The 11,592-nt window shown below is 41.2% G+C and overlaps 1 protein-coding gene across 1 annotated transcript; it reads left to right on the top strand.

Moving 5' to 3' along the window:
- The first annotated feature begins 414 nt into the window (after positions 1-414).
- slc35g1 (solute carrier family 35 member G1) lies at positions 415-8,031 on the top strand. Its single transcript, XM_080517778.1, has 5 exons — positions 415-837; positions 3,950-4,130; positions 5,218-5,352; positions 5,568-5,764; positions 6,685-8,031. The coding sequence occupies exons 1-5, from the start codon at positions 558-560 to the stop codon at positions 7,095-7,097; spliced, it is 1,206 nt and encodes a 401-aa protein (XP_080373904.1). The 5' UTR covers positions 415-557; the 3' UTR covers positions 7,098-8,031.
- Positions 8,032-11,592: the final 3,561 nt, after the last annotated feature.

Below are 11,592 nucleotides of genomic sequence, written 5' to 3'. Positions count from 1 at the left end.
TACAGTGGTAATAAAAATACTAAAACGCTAAATGAGAGGTTGTTTTTCTTGTTTTACAGTGCTGTGCAGCTTTGTGCATGTGCTTTCTACTTGATCCATGATGGATTTCAGGAATTTAGAAAGAGAAAACTGATAAATAAAATGCAAGATTTGAATGACAACTTTTATCACCATGCTCAAGCAAAAAGAACATTTTGATCAAAAACATGTCAGCTGAATGGGGGGAGAAGGTGTAGAGCTCCGTCTTCCCAGGTGCCAATTAATTTCCCACCCTCGACGAAATGCACGTCAGGTGAGTTTTGGTTGGTTCACACTTCCCCGGCTGCCTCTGAAATGGGCGTACACGTTTGGTGGGAAATGCTTCAGTTGCCCGGCACAGTCGGCTTGGGTTCATTTCTGCCCCCCTGTGGGTAAAGTAATCACCGCACGGGAGTTTGTGCGCCCGTGGCATCCAGATTAGCCATTAACCTGGTCTCCTCGGTCACTGTGGACACCGGAGGAGAAGCGCAGCTCTCTCACCGAGGCATGCTGCCGCTCGGCCGTCACATCTTCTCACCATGAGCGCACGCGGCCGGGATTCATCCACAGAGGACGGCGCCGCCGCCACCGTGACCTTCCACAAACTTGACAGCCATGACCGAGAGGAGCGCGCGGCGGAGAGCGTCCGTCTGCACGCGAACTGCCATGTGTCTTGTGAACACGACCGCGATGCTGAGGAGGAGGAGGAAGAAGAAGAGGAGCGCGAGGTGCCGGCGGGAGGAAGCGTGAGGAGAACGTTGTGCCCGGCGGCGCCGTGCGTCACCGCATCCAGCGAGGGACGCGCACAGGAAGAGGAAGGTAGGGAGGCGCGCGGATAATGATCAGTGTCCGCTTCCTCTCTCACATCTCCCTCCACTCTTAATGCACTTTCTGGAAAGGGTCGGAGAAACGAGGCGATTAGACGGCATGGAGAGTCAAATAACCGACTTCCTGAGTGACCCGACGTTACGCAACCGTCAGCAATAACGAACACGTCACGTGTACGCTATTAGCCTATTGGACGCAATTTATCCAAGGAGACGCAAACTTATGCCCTGATGGACAGGACACGTTTTTCTCCATTCTTCATTTTGCAATAAATCCCACCGTGTAAATAGTAATAATAAAAAAAGTTAAAATCATTATGTGCGATTTTATAACAACAAATCATTTATTTGACTTGAGCTTCTCTGCGCTTTTCCTCTTAAATCTTTTGAAATGTATACTCAATTACAGTAGATGAATAAATATGTCTTAACCATCTCGTATTTATTCTAAAAGCATCAGTGGACAACACTACTTCTCCACATCAGTGTACATGGTTGATGAATATACATATATTTTTAAATGTGACAACGAGTACATGGACAACAGCAGTATGTCTTTATAAATGTACACCAAGTTAATCTTGTAAGCTTTATTCACTACTTTGAATTGTAGGACTTGTAGCTCACAATAATAGATAGTCCAGGGGTATCAAACACATTTTTGTTAAGGGGCCACAAACAGCCCAATTTTACTTTGAATGGAAAAGACTTGTAAAATAGTGCCATAATAACCTAAAAAGGTAAACTGTAAAGTTTTTCTTTGTTGTGGTGCAGACTATACGTGATTAAAAAAAAAAAAAGTATGTTCTTGCGAAACTGAACAATTATAATAGAAAATGGCTACAATCTCAGCATAAAGCCAATTTTAACAACACACTGATGCAAATTACATTGACGTGGCCTATTGTTGTTGCATTGTGCATGTTTTTACAAACTCACCCTGATAATGCTACCCTCACCTGGCTTTGAGGCCAGCGTGATGGTAGCATTATCGATACCTCAGCTCGGGTCTCAGTGGTATGTTGTGTCCACTTCTCTTAAAACGTTTTTTTTTTTTTATTACTTTTTTTTCAGTTTGCTTGGTGGCTTAAAGGGCCGGATTGGAGCTTCTTGTGGACCAGTTTTAGCTCATGGGCCTTATGTTTGACACCCCTCGGTATAGATAAGCTCATCCAGTGAAATATTTCATGATAAAAGGAGAAATATGATTTTGGCATTAATTGTGTCATTTCTGCACCACTTTGCAAGAGATTTGACTGTTTCATGTATGTAATGATGTAATAGTACATCTTTATATTGATTGAAGTATAGAAGTATTCTTTACCAACACTGTTTTGATGAAATCTTTAATTTACTCATATTTAATGTTTGCTGGCTTTTGCCAAAATATGAATCTTTTTGTTGTAATGGATTATAAATGAAAAAGTACAAGGTTGTGGTGGTGATCACTCTCACCTCATGGTGGAAGAAATCCCAGATGTCATTTCAGATTTGGGTCATTTGCATGTTGGGTAAGGTGGTATCTAATGAATGATACTAAATTATATATTGACACATTTGGTAATTTTAGGGTCATGGTGACAGTTCATCTTTTAAATTAAAATTTGAATAATATTTCTTTGTGTTGGTGCAAAACATGTTTTTTTTTCTTGCAGTTTACATCTATGAAATGTATAAACTGCGCTATTTCGTGACCATATCCATCTCTCTCCTTTTCATACTTATTGTGAGTCTTTATTAGACAACAGTCAAATTGAGCGGTTTGATTTACAACTGCAGTAGTGTCATAACAAAGTGATTGTTGCAAGACAAAACAGGCATTTCGTGAGATCAAATACTTCAATGACTAACTTTTATGAAGTATATTATACCCCACCCTACGGAGATTCGATTGCAGTGTTGTTTCTGTGAGCACAACCAGTTTGTCCAGTTAACAATCTTGCCAACATCGACTTCTTTCAATGATGATCCCCGGGGAAGTATGCAGCCTGAACTGACATGTTGCCTCACAGTTTATAAGTTGTGTTCTGATATATGTAAACATGCATGCATACATTTTCCATCCCGAAATAGTTGCAATTTCAAGCTATATATTTGCTCACAGATGCTGATTCTATTCACACAGTAACAATAGTAACTTTGGAAATGTGCGTGTTATTCCCATTTGAATTCCCAGTTTTTGGCGTTGCTCACTTTCAACAGTTTTGAACAGACAAATATGGAACTGTATTCATTTTAACTCGATGTGCTTGAACTGTTTGCACCTGGTTTCTGCTTACCTTGTAAAAGGGGTGTATATTTAATAATATGATATAAATAATTCCAAGTAGATTATAGACTTTGACTATTAAAAATGTACCAAACAAATTTCAATCTTTTTTTTGCAGAATATAAATCAATATAAATGTAAATAATTAGCCAGGTGAGACAAAAACAACAGTTCTGTCCTCATCTTAAAGATGAGCTTGTGATGTTGAGCTGGTATTTAGTCGGTATATCTTCCAAAGTAAGCAGGCTTTCTATCTCTCCTCCAGTTTGGCACAACAAGCTGATGTATGGAGACAAACCTGAGGAACGGTAGCTCTGGGTCCGAGACTGTGCTGTCGTCTCTGATAAGCAGGCTTAAGTCATTTAACTCAAAATATAGAGACAAAACCTCAAGAGCTGTTTATTACAGACACTCAATATGCATACATGGCATACATTTGACATTATTATTGCAATATGATATCTTCCATCCACCCACATCGCTGATTAAAGTGAAGAAAGTAAATACCATGTGTATATATAATCTGTATATACAAAGAAAGATCTCCCATTCAACCCCAGGCTGATATTGAATCTCTTCACACGCAGGGTTTGGAAACGCTACCCTCACAGTCTTTGGCCCATCTTTTGTTTGAGGTTTTGGCAGCTGAGTTTTTTTTTCTGCGGTCATTTTGAGTTCAGTACCCTACTCCCGGCGTGAAACGAAACGTAGATCAGTTTTACTCAACTCCAGGGTCTCTGTGTGCTTCATTTCCCAGAATGATACCGCGCTGACTTCTCACTGCCACAGCCCATTCTTCCACTCTCACTCTGCTCTCTCTTCGTCTTTTTCACAGACGCGGAGAAGCCAAAAAAATGTCCAGGTCTTGGCTTGTTCTACGCTCTCCTGTCCACAGTTTTATTCTCCACCATCACTGTCCTGGTGAAAACTATCCAGGGAATCCACGCCGTAGAGATCAGTGCCATGCGCTGCTTCTTCCAGATGCTCTTCATGATACCGTTGCTCATCTACCACAAGTAAGCATGGCTTTAATATCAGGTTTAACTCTAACACATACTTGGCTTGACGCTGTGGTTTCATAATAAACTATTCACTCTTTAAACCAGCAATTTATTTGCTGAGACAAGATTATGAGGATTAAGAACATGAAACCATATCAGGTAATGATTCTTTACCGGTAGTTTTTCTCACGGGAAACTTGCTTTCATGCGTATTCCTTATCATTAGGCTTAACGGCCAATGACTTCTGAAAGTGGGCAAGACCCCATTGAAATGCAAGGTATAACAGTATTATTATTATTGTTTACGGCTCCCTTACAGCCGAAACTACTCCATTTTGGACGGCCGAAAAGTGAATATTTGCACACACATCAGAAGTTGTGAAACATTTTACATTTTATGGCCAGAGCACACATGTACAGCAGAGATAAAACCCAACAGCTAATCTAGACGTTTATATCCGAATAAATTAAATTTGTATATATGCATGTGTGTGGATATGTGTATTATTCCAATAACTATGTGGAACTTACACTAGGATCTTTTAAAATCAATGATTACAAACGACCCATGTGAAATTATTATGCAATGATACATTGAGTTGCCATACAATAGAACTAAGGTGAGAAAGCTTATGTTCACGATGGAGAAAGAGAAGGGCAATCATTGTTTTCATTCTTTGCCCATCTGTTGCATCACCATTGCCTGATTTCTGTAGCTTTTCTTAATACAACTGGAGAAGAATTGCACTGAATCACAATCGGAATTAAATTGAATTCACAAAAGCTGCTTCTAGCTCTTCTATTCATGCATCTACCTGCTCACCCATCCATCAATTCATTGTCGACATTTTTCTTTATTCCTGCATTAGTTCATTGCCTCGTTTTATTTTTTTATAGCGCTCAACCATGCGTCCATTCATCACTGTCATACTCTCATTACCCTCATTCATCCTTATCTTCTGCATCCAGTCATTCGTCATCTTGGGGTTTTTTTTTTCCCCATCCTTCTAAAGATTTTAGTTTATAACTTCCTCTATCAGTCTCGTCATCCGTCCATTCACTCATCCATGCATCCATCATCCTCCTATCTTTGCGCCTCCAGGACAGGTTTCCTCGGTCCCAGAGATAAGCGCATATACTTGATGCTTCGCGGCTTCCTCGGCTCCATCGCCATGATCCTGCTCTTCTATGCAGTTCAGCAGATGCCACTGGCAGACGCCACTGTCATCATGTTCAGGTGAGAGACGGAACGACACTTTGTTTATGCTTCCAGTTTAGACATCGTGTCTTGCGTGCGCTTGTCGTACTTTCTGCTTCTTTGTTGTTTTCTTGGTTGCTTCTCTCCTTTTCGCCATTAAATAACCGGGGCCATTCATTTCGTTGTCACGGTACTCCCGCTATCTTATTTTGCTGCATCTTTTTTTTTTTTTTTTCCCCAACCCTTTCTTTCAGTAACCCAGTGTTCACCTCCCTTCTGGCTTGGATTTTCCTGAAAGAAAAGTGCACACTCTGGGACTGTGTTTTCACCATTTTCACCCTCACTGGCGTCATCGTCATCGCCAGACCGTCTTTCATCTTCGGCGAGGCTCTTGGTGGCCTTGAGACCGACTACACCAAGCACATAAAGGGGGCCATTGCTGCCTTTATGGGTAATATAATTAACCTTTTTCTTTTTTTTTTCCTTCATCTCCAACATCCAGGTTGAGGTGACAGGAACTTCACACTTTCTCGGTCTGGATTAGCACAGCAGGCGGGGGAACTGACTCTAATTTAACCTCCTGGAACGTCGGGGGCAGCCGCGAGATGCTCTTCCCCCTCATTAATCATAGTTCTCGGTGTGGGTCTCCTCTCTGTCATGATGCTTCAATAGCTTCTGTCATGAAGGTCCTTTAAGGTGTTTGAGAGTGGTGCATTTATAAAACCGGGGCAGAGTTACTCTGTAAGCGAACCAGGAAGAGTTTAGCTGCGTGTGCCGGCTGCAGAGAATAGATTAAGTTTTCCTCCTTCCTCCCTTATCTAAATGTTTCCATTAAATCGCTTAGTTAACAATTGATTGATGACCATTAAGTCCTAATAGCTTCCTTTATACCACCCAGGTGTCTCAAAATGTGGCTCAAACACCAATAGCAAAATGAATTCAGTTTGCTTTTCTTTCTGATTTTCACTGATAGGCAATCCTTCATTCATACCAGAATCCTGGCATTGATGGCCCGCTGTTATTAGCAATTCCCTTATTTTTGTGTCTACCAGGATCAATTAAATCAGGATTTTGGCACTGAAGGAAGGTAGAATGGAAAGTAAAACATTAACCGGTATACTGAAGAGAAGAAACAGGAATATTTTGCTGCCTGCTTTTCTTTCATTTCAGCATTTAATAGACTCATGCAGCAGTGAAGTCCTCATCTCAAACAATTTATTGAAACAAAAGCCAACAACAGTGTTGACTAGACACAGTAACACCACGGTGTCACCGTCACCATCATGAAAGATGTCTACATTACTAATTTTAGTTCGTTGCGATTTTCTGTACTCTTACATGTAGTAATTTTAATTTTTTTCCCCCTTGTAGGTGCGATTGCAGCTGCTTGTACATTTGTTATTCTTCGCAAGTTGGGGAAGAGTGTCCACTACTACCTCTCCGTTTGGTACTACGCCGTCATCGGCCTAATCCAGAGCGTTATCGCCGTGTCCGTCCTCGGGGAATGGAAACTCCCTTTCTGTGGCCGCGACCGCTGGCTGCTGGTCCTGATCGCCGTTTTGGGCATCGGCGGCCAGACCCTCCTCACAAAGGCCCTGCAGCTGGAGAAAGCCGGACCGGTGTCCCTGATGAGGACCGGCGATGTGGTGCTGTCGTTTTTGTTCCAGTTCATGTTCTTCAACCGGGCGCCCACTCTGTGGAGCCTCGGCGGGGCGCTGTGCATCGTGGCGAGCACGAGCGGGACGGTGCTGAGGAAGTGGTACGTCATGACTCGCAAGAGTTGACGAGCAGGAGAATCAAGAAGTACTGTCGCCTTTTCTGTAATGCTAGTTTTTAACCTTCTGTTGTCTTGACATACTCAAGAACACAAAATATATCTTTACTTTTTTAATTATTATTATTATGCAAATCAAAACCTGTGAGTGCTTTTTGCTCTGTGGAGAGCCAAAACCAGCACTATAGACCCGTTCTGTTTGGGGTCTGTCATGAGTTTGTGGTAGTTTGATATTCACAACTATATATATATATATGTGTGCATTATTTGATCTCTATTGTTTAGTCCTAGATTAAAATGAAAGAAGTACCTGCTCCCTGAATCCTGTGACTGAATGAGTACTTTGCTTTACTATTTTTTTTTTTTTTAACCTTTAAAATGTATGCAGTATTTTGTATTCAGTCAGCCGTTTCCCTATTTCCTTTTGTTTTGACCTGGATTCAATCCAAAGACAGATTTGTAAATCTGTGATTGTCGATGCAGCAAATTTGCAGTACTGACAGATTTCTTTTTAATTGTTTTCTCTTTTTCACGAATGCAGTTTTCACTCAAAGTGGTGCAAGAATTGCAAAACTATGACTTATGATGTGAAGTAAATATAAGCAAACTTGGGGAAAAAATCCCCAAAAAGCTACATGCTTGTTTCACTAACTTTGAAGTGCCTTTTGTAAAGATCTTTAACTTCCAGGTTCTCTTTCTCAGTCAACTGCAAATCGCAGCAGTAATGGTTCTAGTGTTTTTACATCAAAGATTGAGTGTTATGTGTAAATTTCTTTGACATATTGGTGGTTTTCAGGGGGGGGTTTGTTATGTTTTTCAGCTTCTGTACTTGTTTGTAATGGGGCTTTAATTCACATTTTGCTCATTATGGACTGTTGATTCTGATCATAATCTCTTTGTAATGTTAAAAACCTTACCAACCCAATTTCTATCGTATAAATCCATCTGCAGTCTGGTGTCGTATTTGCAATTAAGCTGAAATACCCAGAGTATCTGTGCTGGCAGTATCGCAGTTTGGCTGTCCTCTTATACAATTTCTTTAATTTATATTCGTCATGACAAGAAAGGGCAAGTCAAACCCTGACCAATGAGGGCTGAGGCCTGACGAAACGTGTTTCACCTTCCACAGTCTTCATTTTCATGTGGTTTAGTAGACACAAGCATCTTTGATTATTCTGAGGTGGGGTCATTTTTTATTGCTTTACCGCCTACGTCACAATGACCGCAATACGTTACGCAATAAGAGTTATCAGTAGAGAGAGGAAAGGAGGCACAGTGCAAGGATCCTTTTATACAGTCATGGCATGTACTACTTCATGAATCTATCAATGACATGAGCATAGTACAGTCTGAGTTGAGGCGTTTCCAGAAATCCATACAGATCAGGACAACATGGATAGGGACTATCTATTTCCCATTCAAATTGGTGTATTGCGTTTTGCTTTCACCATCCCAAGTCTGCTGGCTATTAGTTTCAGCAGCAACACGCACGCACATTCCAATAACGAGGTCTTAAGCACTGTTTAAAGTGTCACAAAAGCCAGTTTTGTCACAATGAAAGAGCTGATGGTTCGCTGCCCTTGAAGTGACGCGCGGCGAGCGTGACCTCTCCGGATGCATCGGGCCTCGGTCGTGCCTGACGTGCGGCTTTCGCCGTGAGCTCCGTGCTTGAGAGCACACTCAAAGTTAATGTGTGCGTCTCATGCTGCCTCATCATCGCTACAGATGTCGAGTGATGCCTCGGAGACGCCGCGTCATCGTGTGCCCTCCGGTCCAAGTTTGTTTGAAAGTTGCCGCATTCAGACGCCAATTAGTGTAACGTGCCTCTCGGTCCCACCTCCTCATTTACAGCTACTTAGGAGCACTTGATATGCACATTTGGCTTCTTTTTTTTGTGTGAGTGATTTGCACAGACATCTGTTCAAAGGAACACTGTGTAAAACGTAAGTCAAGTTTTTGCCTTCGTCTGGCTTTCAGCATTTGAGCTCTTCTCAGGAGATCAGGTCGGGTCTAGAAACGGATGTAAACCTGTTTAATCGCGTAAACACAAGAAGCGCTTCCACATTTGTTTTGTCACTCAATCCACCTGGTGGTGTAAACTCGTACTGTAGGATTAAATGGGTAGCCAGCAGCATTGTGGGGTCACATGGTGGTATCCAGGTTAGCTTGGTTCAAATCCTGGCTTTCGCCATTTCTAAGTTTATCTTTCTGTAATATTAAGAGGCACTGAACACTCAAAATGTGCTCGTGAAATAGAAGAGATTTACACTTTAGCAAAACGTTGGTAAAATACAGTACATGCATACAAACCAATATATAAATAAATGCATGCAGACGAAGACATAACCTTCTCAGGTAATTAATTTTTAACAAAGATTTATGTATCCACTGAAGATTACTCCTCTCATTCTTTCATGCTAAATTATTAAGAAAAATAAATGAAGACCCCAAAAGAAAAGACATTTCACTCTTCGTCTGGATGTCTTGAACTGCCTAAAGTGAAATTGCACCCGTTTGCTTCACTTAAATCTGAAGGCAGGTCAGTGTTACACACACCCAAAGGTTTTCTTTTTCACTCTCATTTTAACGCCTCGAAGGACGAAGGCCCAAACAAGGAAGTATGTTTGATGGACTCACTGTGATGTTTTTCTGATCAATTTGAGTTCTTCAGGTTTCTGCAAATAAGAGTTTTTTTACTTCAGAAAAACAACTCTTGACAACCAACACCGAGTTACCTCCAATCAGGAAAGCTCTCGTACGTAGTCTTAACCGGAGCTTAATTGTTTCTTTTTATGACACACTTTGATCAGCTGGATTTGTCAATACTCCCAAGACCTTGAGATTGAAACTGGAGATAAAGACGGGTGTGAAATACTTGACACTGCTTGGAAAATACATATCTCTTCTCATAAAATATATGCTGGTCTGTAACCACCCCTGTGGTTGTATTGATAGTATATGAGCAACTCCTCAAATGAAATGATCCAATTTGTCTCATTTTGGGTCTTCATCACATTGCACTATTTAGGTTAACTCGTATTTGCTGCAAGGAGAAATGTCCTGCTGGACTTCCTTCTGTTGCACTGTGCCAACATCCATATTTAGAGTATATTGCTCATGTGCTGACAAACTGAGCTGATCTTCCGGGCTTCTGTCTTTATTATTTATTGTTTAGACTACCTCGCACTTGTTTTAAGGGGTTTGAACATCAATGTAAATTTCATATATTTTTCCTGCACTAACCCATAATTGGCAAAGCTACTTAAGGTATAGTATGTGCACTTTGTGCAATTGTTTCTATTGTCAAAGTCTGTGGTGTGGAGGTGGTCCCTGTCTGAGCAGACATATTGTTTTATGATTGTCAGTCTAACAACTACATCGTGAAAACATCATCGTTCTTTTGAACAGGATGCTGAGCTGGAAATAACACATTTGGCCCACGACTGACCTCTGCTCGACTTTTTAAGGAATAAAAGCTGGACCTCGGGAGGGTTATGATTGAGTAGCACCTATGTCTTGAAGGTAAATTATCCAATTGGTATTTTCAAAAGTCTAAAAATATAGTCCAGAGGAAGCTAAAACTGGAACGTTATTTGCACTTTATCTCTGCGAGGGCATAGAGGAGGTGTCGAAGTATAATCCCACAAATCAGCTGATAAACAGCTGCACACCAGGATGCCTTCGAGCCCCGCACGCTAATGACTTCCTCGGTTCATTTCAGGACCTGAAGCGGGCTCGTGAGAGGTGAAACTTCACAATAAACCAAGCTCATCGGATAAAACGGTGGGTGAGGATTTGCTTCCAGGAATATTTTAGGAAGGCGATTTTGAAAGAAATGTCTGTTTGCCATGTGCAGTCATCTTGTGGTTAGAATGTGACTTGATCTCTTGAGTCCAGCTGTGCCAGAGCCTTTTTTTTTTTTTTTTTCCCAACTCGTGATCCTGTAAATGTGTTCTGTGAGAGAAGTTGGAGGTTTTCTTGTGTGCTTGTAGAAAAACATTCAAACAAGTTTTAAACAGACTTTTCTTATTTGTCCATACGAAAGGATTGTCCCTGTCACCATGACTGATGAAGTCATAATCTACATGTAGACTCTTCACTATATTTAATCGAGCAAAGTACAGCCAGAAAGCAAAGGCAGCTACAGTGCCACTCTTATTCATATTCATTTCTCCACTTTCCACACGCTGGCTGCCGTTTCTCTCCGTGCCGGAGGAGCTGCAAAAGATAATACGCTTCTTCGCTGTTAATGTCCATGTTAATGTCCGCTGTTAACCCTGTCCATTTCTTCTCTTTTTTTTAAATGCTTGAAGTGACACATCTCGTCTGTGTTTGTGATGATTGTTTTTGGATTCCTCTATTCTGAAAAGTCACACAGGATTAATATGCTCTTGGGTCAGGATGTAGCGAGACTTGTGGGGGCTTAAAGAACAATGCAGCAATGTACGTTGGAGTGGGCACTTTAAAAAAAATAAATCTGAAACTCTCTTTATTCAAAGTCAAAG

The sequence above is a fragment of the Blennius ocellaris genome (genome assembly GCF_963422515.1).
Source record: "Blennius ocellaris genome assembly, chromosome: 21".
Classification (NCBI taxonomy): Eukaryota; Metazoa; Chordata; class Actinopteri; order Blenniiformes; family Blenniidae; genus Blennius; species Blennius ocellaris.
The sequence above is the reverse complement of the archived record's forward strand: the minus strand, read 5'-3'. Positions and strand labels throughout refer to the sequence as shown.

What these genes read in the sequence shown, in the direction of transcription:
- slc35g1 (XM_080517778.1), top strand. Translation starts at nt 558, where the DNA reads ATGAGCGCACGCGGCCGGGATTCATCCACAGAGGACGGCGCCGCCGCC. An exon ending in ACGCGCACAGGAAGAGGAAG is followed by an intron (nt 838 to 3,949) that starts GTAGGGAGGCGC and finishes TCTTTTTCACAG; the next exon opens with ACGCGGAGAAGCCAAAAAAA. An exon ending in GCCACTGTCATCATGTTCAG is followed by an intron (nt 5,353 to 5,567) that starts GTGAGAGACGGA and finishes CCTTTCTTTCAG; the next exon opens with TAACCCAGTGTTCACCTCCC.